The sequence below is a fragment of the Thermobia domestica genome, chromosome 5 (genome assembly GCF_964235325.1).
Source record: "Thermobia domestica chromosome 5, izTheDome1.hap1.1, whole genome shotgun sequence".
NCBI classification, from domain to species: Eukaryota; Metazoa; Arthropoda; class Insecta; order Zygentoma; family Lepismatidae; genus Thermobia; species Thermobia domestica.
In genome coordinates this window covers 107,987,235-108,007,151 of record NC_137458.1, presented here as the reverse complement: position 1 = coordinate 108,007,151, position 19,917 = coordinate 107,987,235, and the positions used below count along the sequence as shown (strand labels likewise).

Below are 19,917 nucleotides of genomic sequence, written 5' to 3'. Positions count from 1 at the left end.
GCTCTAAGCAGGTTGGTCTATTTTTATAGGTATATTATTTTTAAATTTATGTAACTGATTCATAGTTTTATGTGTACATCTTCTTAGTAATTTTTAATAAAATAAAAAAATGTTTATTTTTGGATATAGTATTTTTCGGTTGATAGGTGGTTATTGTACATTTTAATACAAAATAAAATGGATATAGTATGTTTTGAAGTTAAAATTATGGAACACAGTAATTAGAAATTATATTTCTAATAATGTAGTTGTTAACTGCTACACTTAAGTTTGTAATATGACATTATTTTTTCATTTCCCACACATAAGTTTACAATCTAAAAAGCATTAAGATCCTATTAGAGGTCCTCGTCATATAATGCATTGTATTCCATGTCCTTACGAACTTCATATGTTTCTTGTGTCATATTATCACTTAGACGTATGTGGTGCAAAGCATGTTCCTTTCACTGAACGCCTAGCTTTTCCAAAAGTTTTTTGGTGTCTTATTTTTTTTCCGCAGACATGTGGTTTTCTTTCTTCACTTGTCTCAGACTGATATTTAGTTTACAGATAACTTTGCACTTATATTTTAGAATGTTTTGTTCAGTCCCAGTTCCTTCTGTGTAAACCTGCTGCACGTAGATCCTACTTGGAAGTTTGTGATCGAAATTGATCACCTTCGCATAAGTTATATTAAATCATTTATTTACTTTTATGAAAGGTTTCACTGGCACATCTCAAGTTTCCACAATCACCTGTTTCTCATTATAAAGTGTTCATACTGATGACAAAATCTCATCATACTCTTTAGGTACAATGATCTGGCTCTTCTTCCTAAGCTGTTTCTCCACCAATACAAAGGCTCTATCTGTTGGCAAATATGAGTGCCCTATCACGGGAAGTACAAAATGCAAATCAAGTTTTGCTTTTGCACAGAACTTCATTAACGTAAAGAGCTTGGCGTAATTCTTGTTCTGCCCTGTACAGTTCTCACAGAATATGCGCAGTGTACCTACTGATTTGCTTAAGGGTGCTTTGAAAAGTTGTGGCAGAACACGATTTAGAAATGTCAGACGAACGACACGGTTTCATTTGATCCTCTGCCATACTCACATTCCAACCAACGATAGCAATAAGCTGGGTTTTTATTAAGCTGGCCACTGTAGTCATGTAGAACAACACAAAATACGTAATATCACATATGACGAGAATAATGAGCCTCGTTTATTTCTGTTTTAGGAAGTGGTTAGTTTTGCATCATATGGAATACAAGGGTAACACTTTGAGGTGGACGAATATTCATCTCCTTGAAGAAGTCACTTTCTCTTCTTTTTATGAACCAAATAATTCACAAGGGTTCTTTTTTATCCTCTTCAATTTTTTTCGAAACGTCTTTCTGTTTTAAGTCTTACATATTCACTACATATGTCAGTTTTCTTACAATCAACTCCCAAATTGAATTTATGATTAAATACATACCAATACATTTCGTACTTGCACTCCCAATCATTGTATTCATTTTGGTACATTTTCCACATTTTTGTGATGTAAAAACTTGATGGTGAGTAGGATTTTATTGGCATTTTATCCCTCCCATAATGTCTTTTACTGTATTTAAACTGCTTCATATGTTCAACAATTCTTTTCACTCTGTTAAGATACACAACACTCATTCAAGATCCTCCACGCTTCTCCACTATTTCCTCATATGTCTTACTTATTAGCTTGAATGCGAGCACAAGTTTTCTGCGCTCGATTGAAATAATACTCATGAAAGTGTCTTACACACCTGAATAGGGACTTCTAGTCCCTGAACATAAAACCTGATACTAAAGTCCGTTTTCTTTTCATTATGTTATGATGTACTCAACGTCTTATCAAACGATTCACTCTGATATTTCGTTGTATAAATTTTGTTTGATGTGTAGAAGTAGGCAGTGACCAGTACGTTCTGTGGAATTCAACCACTTCAACTTCTGTAACTTTACTTGCTTTACAGAAAGACTTTTCATTGTGTTTGCTTCCTATGGAACAACCTTTATTTCTTGCTTTTCGCCGTTTCATAATCTCAATATTCGTTCCCGAGTGTTTCGGATTTGTTGCGTCGTATTTGCGAATTTTCTGGTGATATTTCAGCACAATAATCCCAAACATTTTAGTCACTATATATCTCTTGTGCATTAAATAACATCATGGCATTAAGCGTCAAATATCTAACTTGTTACGAAAAGTTTCGAAAATATTGTAATGTTCGACGCCAACCACCTTGCAAAACTAGTTTAAAGGGAGCACTTTTACCAACAAGACTGTAATCAACAATGACTTGGCCAGCAATGTTAAATGCAGTGTTGAGGCGGTATTGCAAAATAAATGCAATGCTGCGAAATGAACAAATTATTCTTTCGGTATATTTATACATTCAAAATTATATTTATTTCCATTCATAGTACTCAAGTGAGATGCTCAAAGAAGTGTTTGGCTGTTTTAGTTGGATATAGTACTTTTTGTTATGAAAAGAAAGACGTGCATATTAAAACAATAGTGGATAAAATACATTATGGAACAAGAAATATAGTATTTTTTGGAAAGAATTAATTTCTGGATATGACAAATATTGGAATAAAATGCTATTTTAAATTTGCAATTTTTGTTTTTTTTAAAAGATTTAAGAACGTTTTGCCAAGACTTTTCATCATCAACAGAAAGAAGAATTACTAAATAATTTGAGAACAATAACATCAAAAAATTCGAAAAAGTAGATGTAGAATCTTTTTGGAAAAAAGCTCCTTGTCAAAAGTATACATTTCTTACCAACTACTGCTTGTACATTGTAAGTGTTTAACGTGTCTTGATACCACGTGCTAGATCTAACCACACATTAGACGATAGCTGCGAAGAAGACTCGCCCACCAGCGCTAAAGATCAGCAAGTGACGAAGTTCAGTAGAGTCAGTCGACGTTTCAGGATAAAAAAAGACAGCATACTGTAGAAAGCATTAATCTTGCCAGGTTAATAACCCATCAACTTTCTAAGACCCCTGGTCACTGATACACATTTGTCTTATACTCTGTAAGGGCCTTTCGTTGAGAGGTACATATCATAATCCATTAAAACGCCGGTTATTGGGACTCTATAATTCACCAACAACTTTCCAAGTTACATAGAACAATTAATGATTATTTATTCTTATTTTATACAAATGGAAACTTTTATAATAAAAGGTGATAGGAAAGTCCGAAGTTCCGGTGTATCATCTTTTAACTCTATCCTAAAAGGCCAAGAAAACATTAAGTGGTAGAGACGCCAGACACCATCTCTTAGATTTACCTTAAAAGATAAGAAAACTTTTTAATATTACCCTATGATTTTTCATCTAACAAGCAAGGTTGATTTCACTATTTGAATTTAAATAAATTGATTATAGATAACAGCATATTTAGGACATAACTAAAGTGAAAGCGAAAGAAGAAAAGACACTATAAACTTAGGACATCAATGACATATTTTCAGAAGAAACACACAACAACATATCTTAAGAAAACTGAGAAAATGTGGATCTTTTATTTGGAGGGAACACCATAACTTTTTTCTGGGACATATTTTTGTTCTAAAATTTCTCAACGAGAAGAAAATGCCAATAGTCGCTTAGTGAGATTTAAAATTGGATGTGAATGTTTCAACATAGATTCCATTGCAGCACAACACTTAAGCAAGTTTAATGAGAAGGTAAAACGGGAAGAAGATGAAGACTATAATTTTTATGACGATTTAATCGTATAAATGTATCTGCTGAAATGGTTAGAAAACGACACATAGGAAGAAATACATTAATATATTGTAAAACGCTAACGTACTTTGTTGAACAAGCAATATTGTTATTTACCATAATAGATATAGGGGAAGAGAAGTGTTTGCCGACACGAAGGAAGACGGTTTCATTTCCACCTCAAGGAAAAGCAATATATAGATTTAGTACAGAAATAAATATCAAGGTTTCAATTTTTAGAGGAGAAATTATAACTATCAACGCAACTGCGATGTTCAATACAACAAATGAATGTTTGAATCTGCTTGATGTTGTGCATTTAGTGCTACATGTTGCAACTGAACCCCAGTTTCTTGAAACCTGTTTGAAATTTTCGAAATTAAAAACAGGTGTGGCTACGTTAATGGAAGAGTATGAATTACTACCAGATTTTGTTATTATGATTTTCCGTCCATTTAATGGAAATATTCTTCGAAATTAGCACACATGTAAATGTTGCTTTGATTTGGTATAAGAAAATCAATTGTGAACTTTGATTGTAGGTCCAGATTTATTTAATGCGGTATATCCCTTAAATGAACGTGAGTATGTAAACATTTGTTTTTGTATTTTCTCCCCAGAGTATGTTTAATATAGTGAATAGAAAATGTCGTTTTTGCTGTTTCGTTTTTATGTAAAGGATTATTGTTTACCAGTTGCGTAGTAAAAGAGCTCCAAGGTAATACCCATGTAAGTAATCAATTATTTTGCTCCTTTTTCTATCCTCTTACCAAGCAAGCAAATATATTAGTTTACATAATGCTCAATAGATGACAGGAATGGCTAACTTATTTCCTCAAAAGTTACTTCATTATTGTATGTGTAGCAAAAGCGAAGTTTTCTTACATTACGCTACGTTGTTTCTCTTCCCAAGGTTACTATTAGAAGTAATAGATAACTTGAAAGCTGCTTACATTTTTGAACAGCCTGTGAATAACAAATAGCAAAACCTATATTACTAAATAAATAAATCCTGAAACTAGTCTCTCAATGAAACTACCGGACGTTACTTCTGCGGGCCGCCCATCTTTGGATCGGAATGGAATTACACTATAAAAACATAAGCTTGTTTGAAAAGGCTAAAGTCGATTATTCCAAGCAACAACCCCAAGAAGATAATATGACTTGACTATCACGGATTGTAGTTGCGCCTCTTACCTGGTGAGGACGTCATGAAGAATTTCTTCTGTATTTTGTATGCCGGTCATGCCATTGATGTCAGAGATGACAATCTCAGTTAAGGTGCAATGCAATAAAAATGTACCTGTATAATATTTCTGCACTAAACACTAAAAATTAATTAATTTTACTATGGACTCTCTTAGGATATTTTTCATGGTAATACACAACATTTTTTTAAATATCGCTCTACTAAAATTCTAATTCATCTCTATACTCTTTATTATTTTTTAAATAATAGTCCACAAAATATTATATAATATGAGTTCACACTTTAAAGAAGTATATCCTATATCCAAATTATCTACCTCTCACTTTCTTAGTAGTTGCTACACTTTTATGAAATCCTTTAACTCTATCTTATGTAAACACTATGCTAGTTAAAAAGTAAAAAGGAAAAGCAAGTACTCAGGACAACTTACGAGAGAACTCTTCTGAAATGCAGACTAAACCTTCGTTGTCACATTCTTTAAATGTTCCTGAAAAACAACAGAATCCATGTAAGAATATAATAATTAATAAAAAAATAGTATTCTATTAGTAGGAGTAATGTCCGTTTTGAGCACAATAACAATTTAGAAATGTCGTAGATATTTAAGTGATTTTCGGCGTCTCGTCAAGGATACCTGTGACAATTTTCTGTTCATTGCAATACCCAACTAAAAAATATCCAGAAAATTAATTAACTGCGCCAGAAAATTATACATACAATTCATTTCATAGAAACGCAATTTGTGTTCCACTGTTATTTATTGTTATGAAATGATATAATTACAATTTTAACTCTTTTGACTAATATACCTCACATTCTCTCGACAAATGACCCAAAATTATGCAATTAAGGAAACTATTTCCTTTTGGCTGCAAACATGAATCATTGGACAAACTCTTATTTATATGTGATTTATCTCTTCATTTCATATGCTTATAGTTACTCTTTCGTTTAATGCACTCCAATCGAAAATACTGTTACACATGATAAAAGTATTGAACAATAGTTTTTCCTAGAAAATATGAGACGAACGCATATATAATTTCTAAAAGAGAGACGTGGAACTATCCATCGTTGGCATCTCTTATCTCTCTAAATGTAATCTTAGGAAGCGATAGTTGAATGTTTACATGGAATAATAATAATAATAATAGTAAAACGATTCATTAATTAGAAGTTTTATTTACAAAATTTGTTCCAAACAATTTCGTTGTTACATAATTTTTGAGTACTTCTTTGATCCTTCCACTGAAAGGAAAGGCTCACTTCTACCAAACTATATAACTTTGTATAATACAAATTTGTAGCTGCCACTTTTTCAGAAATAACTCTGTTAATAAGCAAACCCATTTAATAGTGACTAAAAGTTCATAAATACTAATTATACTAATTATACTATTGAACAAAAGTAATTCATTTTCAACCTTATTTCTGTATTGGTCCAATGATTTAGAATAATTGAAGGAATTCAGGAAATTTTGAATACAACTATTTCTTTAAATTGTAAAGACAATAACTAATCATAAATCAACATGCAACATCAAACTTACCAGTGGAGTACAAGAGATGCGGAGAACAGTTACATTTCTTCATGATAGGCTTGAATTTCCACTGCAGTCGACATGCTGCTCTATTATAAACAGGACTAACATCCAGGCTATATTCCGAAGGTAGCACACATTTCCGTTGGCTCATAGCTAATTCTTTGACTGCTGGAGTACTTGTTGTTCCATAAAGTTCAGTAATCAAAATGTGTGTAAAAATATCTCCACTATGTATGTAGAGGTTTTTCGAAATTTGAGGAAATTCATCCGGGGAGTTCAGAAACACCTACGAATTAACATTTTTCTAAGTACAATATCACTTTTAAAAATAATTCTCTACTTTAAGATTTGGTTTCAATTCCTATTAGAAGATAAGCCAAAGGAATGCCAAATTTCAATTGGAAATAATCATTGCAAAGTTCCTAGTTGTAAACTCTCTCTATTTCCTAGCTTTTGACTCACTTTATCCCCCATTTTTCCTTTGTAATAATATTGATGGTTTTATCTAAAATATCAATAATGTGTTTCTAGTTAGAATTTCTGTATTTATACAGTGTAAGAGGGAATTCATACTTCAAGAAACCGATATTGATCACGTTAATGATAGACGCAGAGATAAGTTATTCAATCTGCTTCTGTCGTCTGGGAACAAATCTACTACAATATAATGCACGAAAATTATCTCTTTTATAATTACCACGTAACTCAAACTATTCATTCGATTTAACTTAAAAAATAAAAACTATATGTTTAGAATTGTAAAACTTACTATAGTAATAATTAGTGATCTGCATTTCTGTCCTTTTCAGAAAAATTTAAAGTTTAGATTTTCTATTTCCAAGAGAGAGGGACTGCTCACGTTACTGTAACCCCGCTCTAGTACTGTTTAAACATCTTCGATTTTTTAGAAAATTATCTTTTATTTGTCGAAATAATACCTTGAAATTTTGAAGGGGGAAATTTTCGCCCTGAAAATATTAGAAACAGATGTGAGAAAATTTGTAAAGTGGGTTGGCAACACTGGAAGTTTTAAACCTCATTTATTTCTCGTTAGCATCGGCACTTATAGGAAATTTGCATATTTGTTAAACTAGAAACGAAAATCGTTCGAACGAAAAACATCTTATTCAGTGACCTCATCAGTCAATTTCAGCCATCCTTTTCCTTACTCGTACATGTATGAGACTTCGCAAGTGCTCAAATGAAACGAACACATAGTAAGTGTATAAGAAAATGAACTTTTAAGCTCATGGAGCAACCAAGCTTTCGGAACGCGTGCAACGTATTTTAAACCATTCCCTTGTACTGTGGGTCCTTTCTGTTTGACAAAAACGTTTAATGACCACAGTAAAGCCAACCCAAGCATCTTTTTGAGCTGGAGTCATTGAAGTCTTTGTCCGATATGAGTTTTCTACTATCAGGGGCAACAAAAACCCGCGTACTCGGGTACTCGTATATTTGTACAACAAACACTATAGCCAGAATTACTTAACACCGTTTTAGAAATCTAAGATAATATCTTACTAAATTAGCTTTATGAACAGATTTGTTGTTTTGTTTTTTCTTTGTAACCTCGTACTTTTATTCTCGACACATTAAGATCTGTCAGTGATCCACACCTGCACAATATACATGTATTTTCATGTTTCAGGGAGTACAAATACATTTCATCTTCCATGTTCATTTTTATTTTCGTGTGATGCATTTGCAATTTAGCGAATTTTATGTACCTGTTTGACCATGTTACATTTCGATTGTGTAAAATCTTGACGTCCGAGGAAGAAACGGCACTCATTTTCGACATCGGTACATCGAGAAGCGTAAAAATCGGCTACACTTACTCAAACAGCTTTTTGGTAACAGGCCTGTGTTGTTATTATTTATATCTTGAACGGTATGGTTTAATAGTTACGGGTTTATACTAATTCTTTCTTTATAAATTGTCTTTAGGTAATATGTGCACACAAAATCACTTATCCAAATCTGGTGAGCGAAAAATGTACTTAATTAGGCTACTAAAGTTTCCGGGTTTATACACATAGTTGTCAACTATGAAGCAAGTATATGCTAGATGATGTACAATGAGAACGAAAATCGTTATATCCGAGAGAATATTCAATATTAATTTAGAACGCATTGCATGCTAGAAAAAAAAATAAGAAATTTTTAGACAACTGGAACTTCTCACTTATTAATTGTATCGATACTTAAGATAACGTTCTCAGTAATACGGCAAATTGGAAATCGTCCGCTGAAATCAAGAATTTGCTTTGCAATATGCTGACAAGTATCATTTTCTTATTTTGTTACTTGTATCTTTACAATTGACCTCTCTTTCCCTAGACATCGCAAAGGCTAAAGCGGCCTCTTTTTACATTTCTAACCTTGTTGAACAAATAACCTGCAAATAAACCATTTCTGTGAAGTGTGAACCCTTACCTATACTTTAACCCTTAGATTCACTTGGCATTTTTCCTACGTAATTACACTTGGTGGGTCAAAATGACCCGGTGCTCTTTTTGATGTTTAATCTTTAGGAAATTGGAGATTTTGCTTCGGAAATGATGTTTGCTATATCCCTAGTTTCTCACATGGTTCTAATGTGCTTGAAGTTTGTACTAGGGCTTATGTGTACAAGAACTTATTTGTACAAGGGCATATGTATACCTGTTCACATGTTTACTATTGTAATCAAAGAAGTTGGAATTTTTATTCAGAATTTATGTTTGCTTCATCGCTATTTTCTCACACGGTCCTAATGTGCTTTAAGGTTGTACAACGGATTATGTGTACAAGGAAATGTCTACTTGTTCAAAGGCATGCTATTGTACTAAAAATACACTATTGATTGCAATTTAGAATAATATTTCATTATTCATATCGTAACATGTTGTACAAAGGTGAATTTTAATGCTATTAGAAATTATTAGCAACAAGTAATAACGTACTTTCACTACAGAAGTACATACTCTACATTCTCACTCTACGCACATTCTTCACACAAAGACACAGTATGAACTGTGCAGATGAATCTTTGACATTTATAGCAGACAGTAGACGTTTTCTTATCCGCTGACGTAGGACAAAATGAGCATCGCTTCCTTTTCCTTGAAATTCCGGCACGGTCTTCTTGTGGTCCTCGTGTTATACCACATCTTCTCAAAGCATCCACTACACTCCTCTTCAAGTCAGGAATCAGCACACGCCTTTCCATCTGAGGTTCCAAAATGTCATGCACAAGCTCTTTCAGGAATTTTCTGCGGCGGTCAGTAGCATTTCCTTCGTAGTCAGGATTGCAAGCTATGTACGTTATATATGCGTTACTTCCTCCGACATCTAACATGTTGAAAAACAAGGTGATAGGCCACCGCCTGGTTTGCCTCTTTGTGGTGTATGTGCGTACCAATTTGTCCATAGTATCGACGCCACCTTTGGTTTTGTTATAAAATGTTATTATTTCTGGCTTTTTTTGGCACTTTCAAAGTCTATTGAAGCATCTCCATGCATAGAAAATAATAAAATAACAGCCTTATTTTCCTTCGTTACAAAACTGACCATTGTCGCTTGTGGAATGAAAACAAATTCAGACGAATAAATTTGTCGATTTTTAGCTGGTAGCATAATTGTAGGCACTTGCCTCCTGGGTTTCCTAATTGTTCCAACTCAAGTTTTCTTATTACGTAACAACTCTTTAGCAAGAGATAAACTTGTGAAATAATTGTCTGTTGTAATATTTCTCCCTGGAAAGTTCTTCAAAGATTCAGATAGCTTTAGAACAACATATTGTGATAGGTTAGTTTGTACTTGCTGCCCGGGTTTGAGACCTGTGTACACCATTCTAATGTATGCATAACCAGATTTAGCAGAACACATTTAGAATATTTTGATTCCGTATTTTCCTGGCTTTTGGGGCATATACTGAATAAAACTACATCGACCTCTGTATGGCAGCAACTGTTCGTCAATGGTTAGATAATTCATAGTTTCGAAGCAATTTTTTATGAACATATTCCATACGAAACTTATGGCAGCAAGGCGGTCAGTTTTTAGCCTAGTATCCCGTGTACGCTTGTCATCAAATCTCATTACTCGCAGTATATTCAAGAATCTGTTTACCGACATGGTAGCTCGATAAAGTGGATTTGCATACATGTCAAGAAACAATTCTTTTACCGGTACATCCCAATTTCTTTCTAGGCCAGCAAGAAGAAGTAATCCAAGAAAAGCAGTAAGTTCTACCATATCAACTTCTTTCACGTAGTTTTTTTTTTCTCGAGCAACGTGTTTGCCTTCTAGATTTGTACACAGTCTAATTTTGTCCAACAAGTCTGGTGAAAAGAACATATCAAACGCAGCTTTAGGTTAAGTGAGATGAATGTTTTTGACAGGTCCAGGATTATGTCTTACAACATTATGTACAAGGGTTTGACTTGAAGTACGGGGATTCGTGTTTTAAGTAGTGCCGTCTTTAGAAATATATCCACCGTTTATATCATGACTACAAAAGGGAATGGGCACATCGTTAGTAGTTTCACTTTCACTGTAGATTCACTTTCATTACAGGAATCCTCTCCATTACTCTCGGGAATAAGAGTTACTCTTTCTGCCTGTATCCAGTATCTTCAGTGTCACTATCGTCATCCGAACTTGCATCTAACAGAAGTTCATCTCTTATAGCCTCATCTGAAAGTCCGCTCATTTTCGCAGTCTAAATTTCACCTCACAAATAGACGCACTAAAACACAAGCTGACAACAATTTTCAATAAATCAAATTCACAGAAAAATATTTTCTTTTTTACTTCTTTTTCTTCTTCTTCGTCTCTTCATTTCCGCATTTTTGACCTTATGTTGCCTTAGAGAATACAAGTGTTCGAAAGTGAAATATATTACTGAAAATAAAGCAAACTAAATTACGGGTCAATTTGACCAACCAAATGTAATTACGGAGCAAAGAGAGAAATCAGTTTTCCCCCACCCCATATTTGGTGATACTAAAAAACTAAATATCAGGTATAGTAGGCAAAAGATGAATTGAGATGTCACAAAGACTGGCTTTATAAAAACATCACTGACTCGTTTAGAAAAACAAAAGAAACAGGTACCGGGTCAATTTGACCCACCAAGTGTATCTAAAGAGGCAGTGAAGTAAATTTTGAATCAATTAACTCCTGACAATAAAGTGTAACTAGTGTAGCAAACGTAAGACAGAAATTTAATAGCAGAAACTGTAAATATAGTATGTAGTTAAATAACATACAAATTACGTAAATACTAATGAAGTGGAAATATTACCTTTATATTTGGTTTCAAGTACATCACAGTAAAAAGTCGTTTTTCATAACTCATGTCGTAGTAAGGTATAGTGTAGTTCTGTCGTTCTTCTTCTCTGAGACTGAAGTAAATCAATAGTAACTATTATTTCGAGATTATTTTCGAAAATAATTATTTAAAAATGATAATGAAAACCAATGAATCTCAACAAGATTTGATGTAACTTATTGTATAGACAGGGTCGTATTAAATTAAGTTAATAATTTAATTTAAATGGATATTTAAACTAAAAGTCTAATTTAAATTATATATTTTGTGTCAAAACCAGGGTGGAGGAAAGTTTCGAAACAAAGAAAATGTGATAGATAATATAAACGTTTTTTACTGAAAAAGTTTAAGTTACTTGGGGTAGATAATGACTCTTTATAATCATTTTGTACAATGAGCTACTAATTACTTTTAAGCACAAATTGTTAATTTGATTAATTTTAAAACGTAAAATGGAAAATAAACTTGAACGATGATCTTATCACAAGCCAGAAACGTTTAATATTTTACGACGAATTCATTATTGCAATCAATTTTGTTGATACTAAATTATATTTATTAGAAATTACGTGATTTTTGAACACGATATTATTGTATTAATGTAATTGTAGAATGAATTATGAAAATAAAATATGATATTGTGTGTACTCATACATCGCCACTTCCGATTATATATATAGAGAGAGAGACCATAAACTATGGAACTCACTTGTAACTTTAAAGCTAATAGATAATAACGAATGGAATTTACTACGAGCAGAATATCAACGTGGGACATATTTACTGCTATGAACAAGATTAACGCATATTTTTCATTCGAAAATCCATCAAACAATTGCTAAAATATGTAGAACTCACTCCGGATTATAAAAATAGAGCTTCTTTACCTAACTACAACAATCTTTCTTTTCTGTAGTTTATTTTCAATCGAAACTGTTATTTCCTCTTGCGTTTATTAGGAAAGGTTAAACCCTCCGAGAAAGTAGTCAAAATTATTTATAATCTTTATAATCTTATATATATATAGTATAGTATATCTTTATAATTTTAAAAATATAATAGCGTGCTTAAGATTATTGATATAAAGATTAGTTAGTAGTGCGCTACTAGTAGATTATCAGTTATTCCGACAAAAGTACTTATTATAAACAATGTATCAATACCAAAATGAACAGAAAACTCATACATATAATAAAACAAAGAACATTCAAGTTACATTTCAAAATAATGCCAAATTACCTTTGTAGATCAAGAAGCTCAGAATGAACTGCTAAACACATTCCATACTCAGTTCTCATTGGATATTTGACGTAAAATTCCATCTTCGTATCAAATATTGGGACTTTCAAATTATCCTTCACCTAAATAATAGCCATACGTTAGTTTAGTATGCAATTTCCATGACAAAAAAACATTTGTCATCAATTATGAATCAATGGATATCGATATTCACATTTCATATTTGACTTTACAACCCATCTTAGCGGACTAAATAGCAGACGAATAATCGCATTAACTTTTCATTATAACCGTGATCTAATTAGAATAAAACGTAAAATGTAAAATCTTTTGAGTATAATTCTAAATAGGAAAATTATCTTCGGAGGATATAAAAGTTTCAGAATTGTTTGTGCTATCAAGAGTTCACACGCAGGAAACGGTGATGGTGCTCAAATTTCTCGCAAAGGGACTAAGACAACTAAGGAAGAAATAAAATAATACAAATATAATCACAATATATTGAAATATACAAGATAAAAATTCAATTTGCATATGTAAATTTTATCTTCTGTATTTGAACGTCCATCCAACTTACGCTAGTCCTTTATGCGCGTAATGTTATATCTTAATTTAAGCGCTCATACACACCGAACAATCATTAACTTTCAGTGGGTTTCTAATAAAATTATATACTAATTACACATTTTAAGAGTCTTAATATTTTACGTATCACTTTAACCACAAAGTAAAAATTCCATCATTGTGGTTCAAATTCAATATATATCCTTTAATTCAAACGTTACAATCGACAGAATGATCTTAAACAAATATTATGCCGCGAAAAATATATAGTATTAGACAACACTGTGAAGAAAATGACAATTGCAAAGCGAAGATGGTCGCGACAGCTGCACTCGGGAAACTAGATTACAGTCCGGCGTCATAATACCACCTTCTGATCCATAAAGGTTAATCGCAACAGTACCTGGCTTCGACCTGAATGTGAAATCAGGCCACTCACACCCGAAATAGGGGAACTGATTCGAATCGAATATACATACGCATTCGAGCGGTTCAGTCGTCATTTTGTATGGACGACCGAAAGCAACGAAAATTAACACAATGCTGAACAAGACTGCACTTATTTAATATAAAAACCCATTTACACGTGACGTTTCAATCTTCTAGCCAAGATCCTCATCAGACGTTACACAGTGTACGTCTGATGAGGATCTTGGCTAGAAGATGGAAACGTCACGTGTAAATGGGTTTTTATATTAAATAAGTGCAGTCTTGTTCAGCAGTTTGTTAATTTTCGGATTTTATTTGCAAGACGTATGACTATGATTGTGTCAGACCGAAAACAGCATTTGCTAATGAGATGAGGTGCATACACAATCACACACACACACACACACACATATATATATATATATATATATATATATATATATATATATATATATATATGTGTGTGTGTGTGTGTGTGTGTGTGTGTTTACATACATACATACATGACAAACAACATATTTTATCAGTTGAGTATTTTCTAGGAGCATATTTACAGATGAAACTTGCACATGGTTTTAGTTTTAGTTAAGGGTATTTTTTAAAATGTTATAAAAAGCAATTTAATTTAAAAATTAAACTTGAGAAATGATGCAAATGTTCGCATGTCCGCTACCCAAGAAATACTCACTTTTGGAATCATTTTCATGTGTTTCATTCACAAAGAGATGCTGTCCCATAAACTACATGAACTGACATAAAATAAAGGGGTACTTCCATTTGATGTGGAAAGTTCAAAATTGGCGTGATTGAAGATTTACGGGATTAAACGATTATTTGCCTAAAGTGAACATTTTAACTTTTAGGGGGTCTAAAGCGGAGATCTAGAATGTCCCAATGTTATTTAAATGAGTCCTCTTTTGTCCTATAATCTCATGTTTTAGGTATTTGGAATTAGAATAAAAACTTGAAAATTGGTACGCATATACGTTTTCGTTTGTGTTATCTAGGTAAATAAGTAAAAATAAAAAAAATGGACTTTAGAGTCCTTTTATGAGGAATACTCTGTATATGTAAAGTTTTCTTTCGACTTATATATATGTATATAAGTTCCGCCACCAGTATTTTGCGTCACAATAAAATGAATATACTTATGCTATTTTATCACATTATTACTACTCTGCTGACAACGTCACGTTATAATAAATATAGGTTAATGTCACTGCATCCTGTCTGTAAGAAAGGAAGAAAAGACACATTGCCACAAAACATTCCGCACTATGAATGAAGCAAATCACAGCATTTCAATTTATTTCAATAGTTACGATCGTGTTTGTGTCTTTTGTAGTCTGTTCTTTTCTATACTGGAATATATGTTTCTTGGAGATATGTAACCTGTACTATGTATTTAGTTATCATTATCAATGAAGTTCTCACTTGGATAACTGGTAATAATATTTAATGCACTGCAAACATAGATTCCTCAAAATTCTGTCCTTTGGCTTACTCCACATGTTCCACTATTGATATTTAACATTTCACATAAGGCATCTTAGAATACTCCTACTGCTGCTGTTGCTCTTTTGTTGATGTTGATGTCTTGTTGTGTATACGTGATCATTTCGTTTTTTTGTTTATGCGTGTAGTAATTACATTCATATAGAAGTATTAGGGCAAGCACGATTGGTAAGTCTACACCATTACTTAGAAGTAGTGAAACGAGTATATTTTAAATTTTTAAAGACATGAAGTTGTAAGAAATCATTGACACACAGTTAACATTAAGAACTATACTAGGTGCAGAAGGCTTAATTATTGCATATTCATTTAATGTATTATCATAGAGATGTATCGAAGACCAATTTGGGGTTATATGTGAATCTGTTTCTGAAGAAATATATTTGACAGATTAAATATTTTAACTTGAAATATTATTGGAGATTAGTTTAATTTATATAGTTTGTATATTATAAATTACCAAATTATTAAAATCATTACTAAAATAGTAATTAAAGGGATAACGAAAGTATAATATGATTGCATTGTGGAGTGTACTGTAACGATTTCTCGTTAAATAATAATATAAAAGAAAGACCAGAAAGAGCATTTATGCAGAGAGGGATTTACTTAACTTCTGCGTATAAATATAATGTTTATTTTTGACTTATCAGGAGGCTAGCGCGCTATCAATTTTAATACTACTTAGAGCGGCACTTGTAAGAGGTGGTGGAATGCCGAACTTTGCTGAAATGAGGAAGCGCGCTGGAGTATGAACGGGCATGCAAGTGTGAAATTGGGAACGGCTAACACTTCACCTATGAGGTCGGATAAGATTATAGTTAGATTGAAGCGAACCGCAAGTTTATTAAGTTATGGAAGTAAAATCGTATTGTGGCAATTATTATCGGTATATAGCTACAGTGCAATCCGAAGTCTAAATGTTGTTAAATTACACTATAATGGATTGTCCGTGGAAGTACCTTCTTAAATTATTTGGTTAGTTCATCCATATTTCCATTTTGACGATCTATTGATTGGATTGAATTTTCCACTATTGGACTGTTCGTGTAAGTGATCAAGTGAAACCAGTAATTATACCGATTATCTGAGAGTGTTTTTTTAATATTGCTATTTCGGCAATCTATGAGTTAAATATGGAATTACTCTCCCACTTCGGCATACTACTATGCTATTTAAAGAAGTACCTAGGCATAAATGTGGAGTCCTATGTAACGAAGAATTGCTGTTCGTAACTTAGCTTGTACCAAATTTTAGGTAAGTTAAAGACTTACTTTCTAATATTGTATTTAATTTTTTTCAATAAGTGAAGTTTCTATATAATAGTTGTTTCAAATAATGAGTTTATATTGCGTAAGAATTATATCATTGTATGTGGTTAGATCACATTATAATTATTGAGATTACATTCAGAAGTATGACTGAAATAGTTGTTTTGCAAGAACATACTTATACCCTAATAATAATATATCTATATTACTGAGAAATTGTATACGTATATAAGTTGTATTCAATTGATACGATTCTTTATTATAACGAAGGTTCCTTTAAATTCTTAAAATTTTATTTCTGTCTAGTATATAACCCATGTCACTTCTTTAGATTGAGAAAGATTAGTGGTAGGAGGTCATTTGAATCGCATTACGTATATGGAAATTAGTATTTTAATATGAAATTTAAAACAACGTGTGTGAGGTAAGGTATTGGATCAGAGTTCCTCCAACATCCGCATTTCACCTTTATTTGTATTAGTAAAAATTATACCCGAGAGTATTAAATAAGATTGTGTAGTGGGCATTTGGGTATTGTATTATTCTAAGCTCAATGGCCGATTCAGAATTCGTCCTTTGATGAATTTTGTTACAGTACCTAAGAAGGCAAAAGAAAAAAAGATTCTGAAAATTATATTTTTACTTGGATACTCTTCTTCAAATATGCTTAGGATAGTTTTAATAATAATATAATATTCTATTTCTTAATTAACTAGTTTCTTTGAAAGATGCCTTGCATACGATCTGCCTAGTTAATCTACTGCGAAGTAAACCCTACGTAAAAATTTCCTTTGCAAAATTTATATTCATAGCCTATTCACGTTTCAATAGCTTAATATTTGATTTCATAGCTTACTTCTTTAATCCTTTTCAGACTTGTGAAAAGTCATCTAGTGCACTTATTATCTCATTCAGCTTGTATATTTTAATAACTGGATCTACAATAAGAATTAAATAATTGCAATGCTTAAAGCAATATCAGTATCAAAGCGAGTCCGTATTGGCATAGTAGTATTCATTGTTAAACTTGATAGTTCAGGAGGAGTGTTCTGTAATTTATCCAATTATGGTTTTCTACAGCTCATTGCTAAATGAAAGATTTATTAACTCTATGTGATGATATGACTACTACGGTATATCTACTATCTAAGATTGTTTGATTTGCTTTCACTGAATCAAATGCATCGTAAAATAAGAAATAAATTCTGTTTTGATCGTCTGAATAATTTGAATAAACCGATGTTTGGGCATTTCTACAAACAACATGAACAATTGTTAATGCAGAAAAATATATACTGGAGTGTATAGATAAATAAATTGTCAACGCCTTTTTAATAATGCAATCTCTCTAAGTTTGTTCAATGCTTATAAGTAAAAAGTTGCCTACATCGCGAATTAAGAAATTTTACGGACTACCTAGCTTATTAAAGAGATAGAATAATCCCAAAACAAACTAACGGTATTGATGCCTCTATGTTCGAAAAATAAAGCCGTAAGGCACTTACACTCACAGTGTCCGAAGAAGAAAGAGTTAACGCGTAGTCAATTTGCACTTCCTGAGTGAACAAAAGAAATCAATTAAAAAAGGTTCTGACCAGAGTGACCAAATACTCTTATTCTAGACTTAACATATGACCCTTTTCTTTTTTCATGTGCCATCTCTTATCGTCGAGTGGTTTTTGATTTCGCTTCTATTGGTGGTCATCTTTCGTTGATTAAAGATCTGGTTGACTTTCTGAAAGTTTCAGCGTGGGAACATCTTAAGTTGATAGAAACTTACTTCGTCTTTGGGCGTCGTCTGCGTTCATCGGTGTCTATGGGCGTCATCTAGCGTCTTCGATTTTCCTTTGGTGCTGATCACAACATTCATCACGCTTCTTAGCTGTATATGTTTAATTGTTTCCACAGATGCAAATTTTGGAGAATTATCTTCGTTTCATGTGTTGGGCAAATTGACTTCTTTCCAGGCTAATGAATGCTGATATCATAATGCCTTCTTCTCCTCCTGATGAAAACTTGTGTAAAGATTTGGAAGTCCGCTTCATCACGTTTGACGTTATGCTTCTTATTTTGATAGTATATCATGATTTTGTTAGCATTGTTAGTGAAACCTACAAATGTAGTTTCTTGTTACTGAATACTGCGACTGAATACTTCAGGGATCAGTTTCTTTTTCTGATGGTACTTCACTAAGAGAACTTCGAAAATCTGAAATGTTGTTTGTTTGTTTCCTTGAAGAAATTTTTCCAGTTGTTTTGGGTAATTCTTGATCATATTTTGCTGAGCCTGTTATTGTTTTGAAAACCTCAATGCGGTATGCACTTTTGATGCTTTGTACTGGAATCTGCTATTCATTTACCACCTTCCTTCCTTCCTTCCTGTCCTTCGCTGGTAACCAGGTACCAAAAAGAGTTTGCTAAATTTTGATACTACGTTCGTAACATTATTTAAGGAAAAAGTGAGTGGTGATAAAAATATGTCCCATGTGTGTTCTATGGACGATGCTTAGTATCGTAACACTTGCTGAATGATATCTGCTGCTTTTTCCATCAGACCTAAAGATTCTTGCTGATTGACAGCTATGGAATTCAATGTTGTTCAAAACCTTTTAATACAGTTTCCAGGAATTCTGTCCAAAATAATCTTTTCTGGCAGACCATATTTCAGAAATACTTTTCAATTTAACGAATCATTTATTGATTCTTCTGTCAAGTCCATAAACCCATGTGTTACAATATATCTTGTACAAATATCACATGTGATGCGAATGTATTTGTTATGCTTTTCAGACATTGGGAAAGGGCCTGCATGGTCAACTTGGATAACAGATAAAGGCTGTGATTGAGTATATGTCTTTGGTAACAATTTTGCATGTTTAGTGACTCACTTATTTAATAAAGAGGATTGGCAGCTTTTAACTTCGTTTAAAGTTAACGTTTTCTTGTGTGGAGATTAATTCTTTTGAAAGCATAGTTATATATTATTTTCCCCTGATGAGCAGAAGTCAATGGTCACTTACGAATCAAATCAAAACTTTCATATAAATTTTGCAACTTAGAGGCAATACATAGTAAACA

The 19,917-nt window shown here is 32.6% G+C and overlaps 1 protein-coding gene across 1 annotated transcript in view; it reads right to left on the bottom strand.

The window, feature by feature from the left end:
• Positions 1–6,563: 6,563 nt before the first annotated feature.
• LOC145684678 (uncharacterized) overlaps positions 6,564–19,917 on the bottom strand; it is a 230,864-nt gene continuing 217,510 nt past the window's right edge. Inside the window, exons 5-6 of the mRNA XM_081757062.1 lie at positions 13,062–13,183; positions 6,564–6,788 (exon numbers count right to left, since the gene is read on the bottom strand). Of these exons, the coding sequence (XP_081613188.1) occupies positions 6,779–6,788; positions 13,062–13,183 (132 nt within the window). The 3' untranslated portion in view covers positions 6,564–6,778. The remainder of the gene's footprint in view (positions 6,789–13,061; positions 13,184–19,917) is intronic.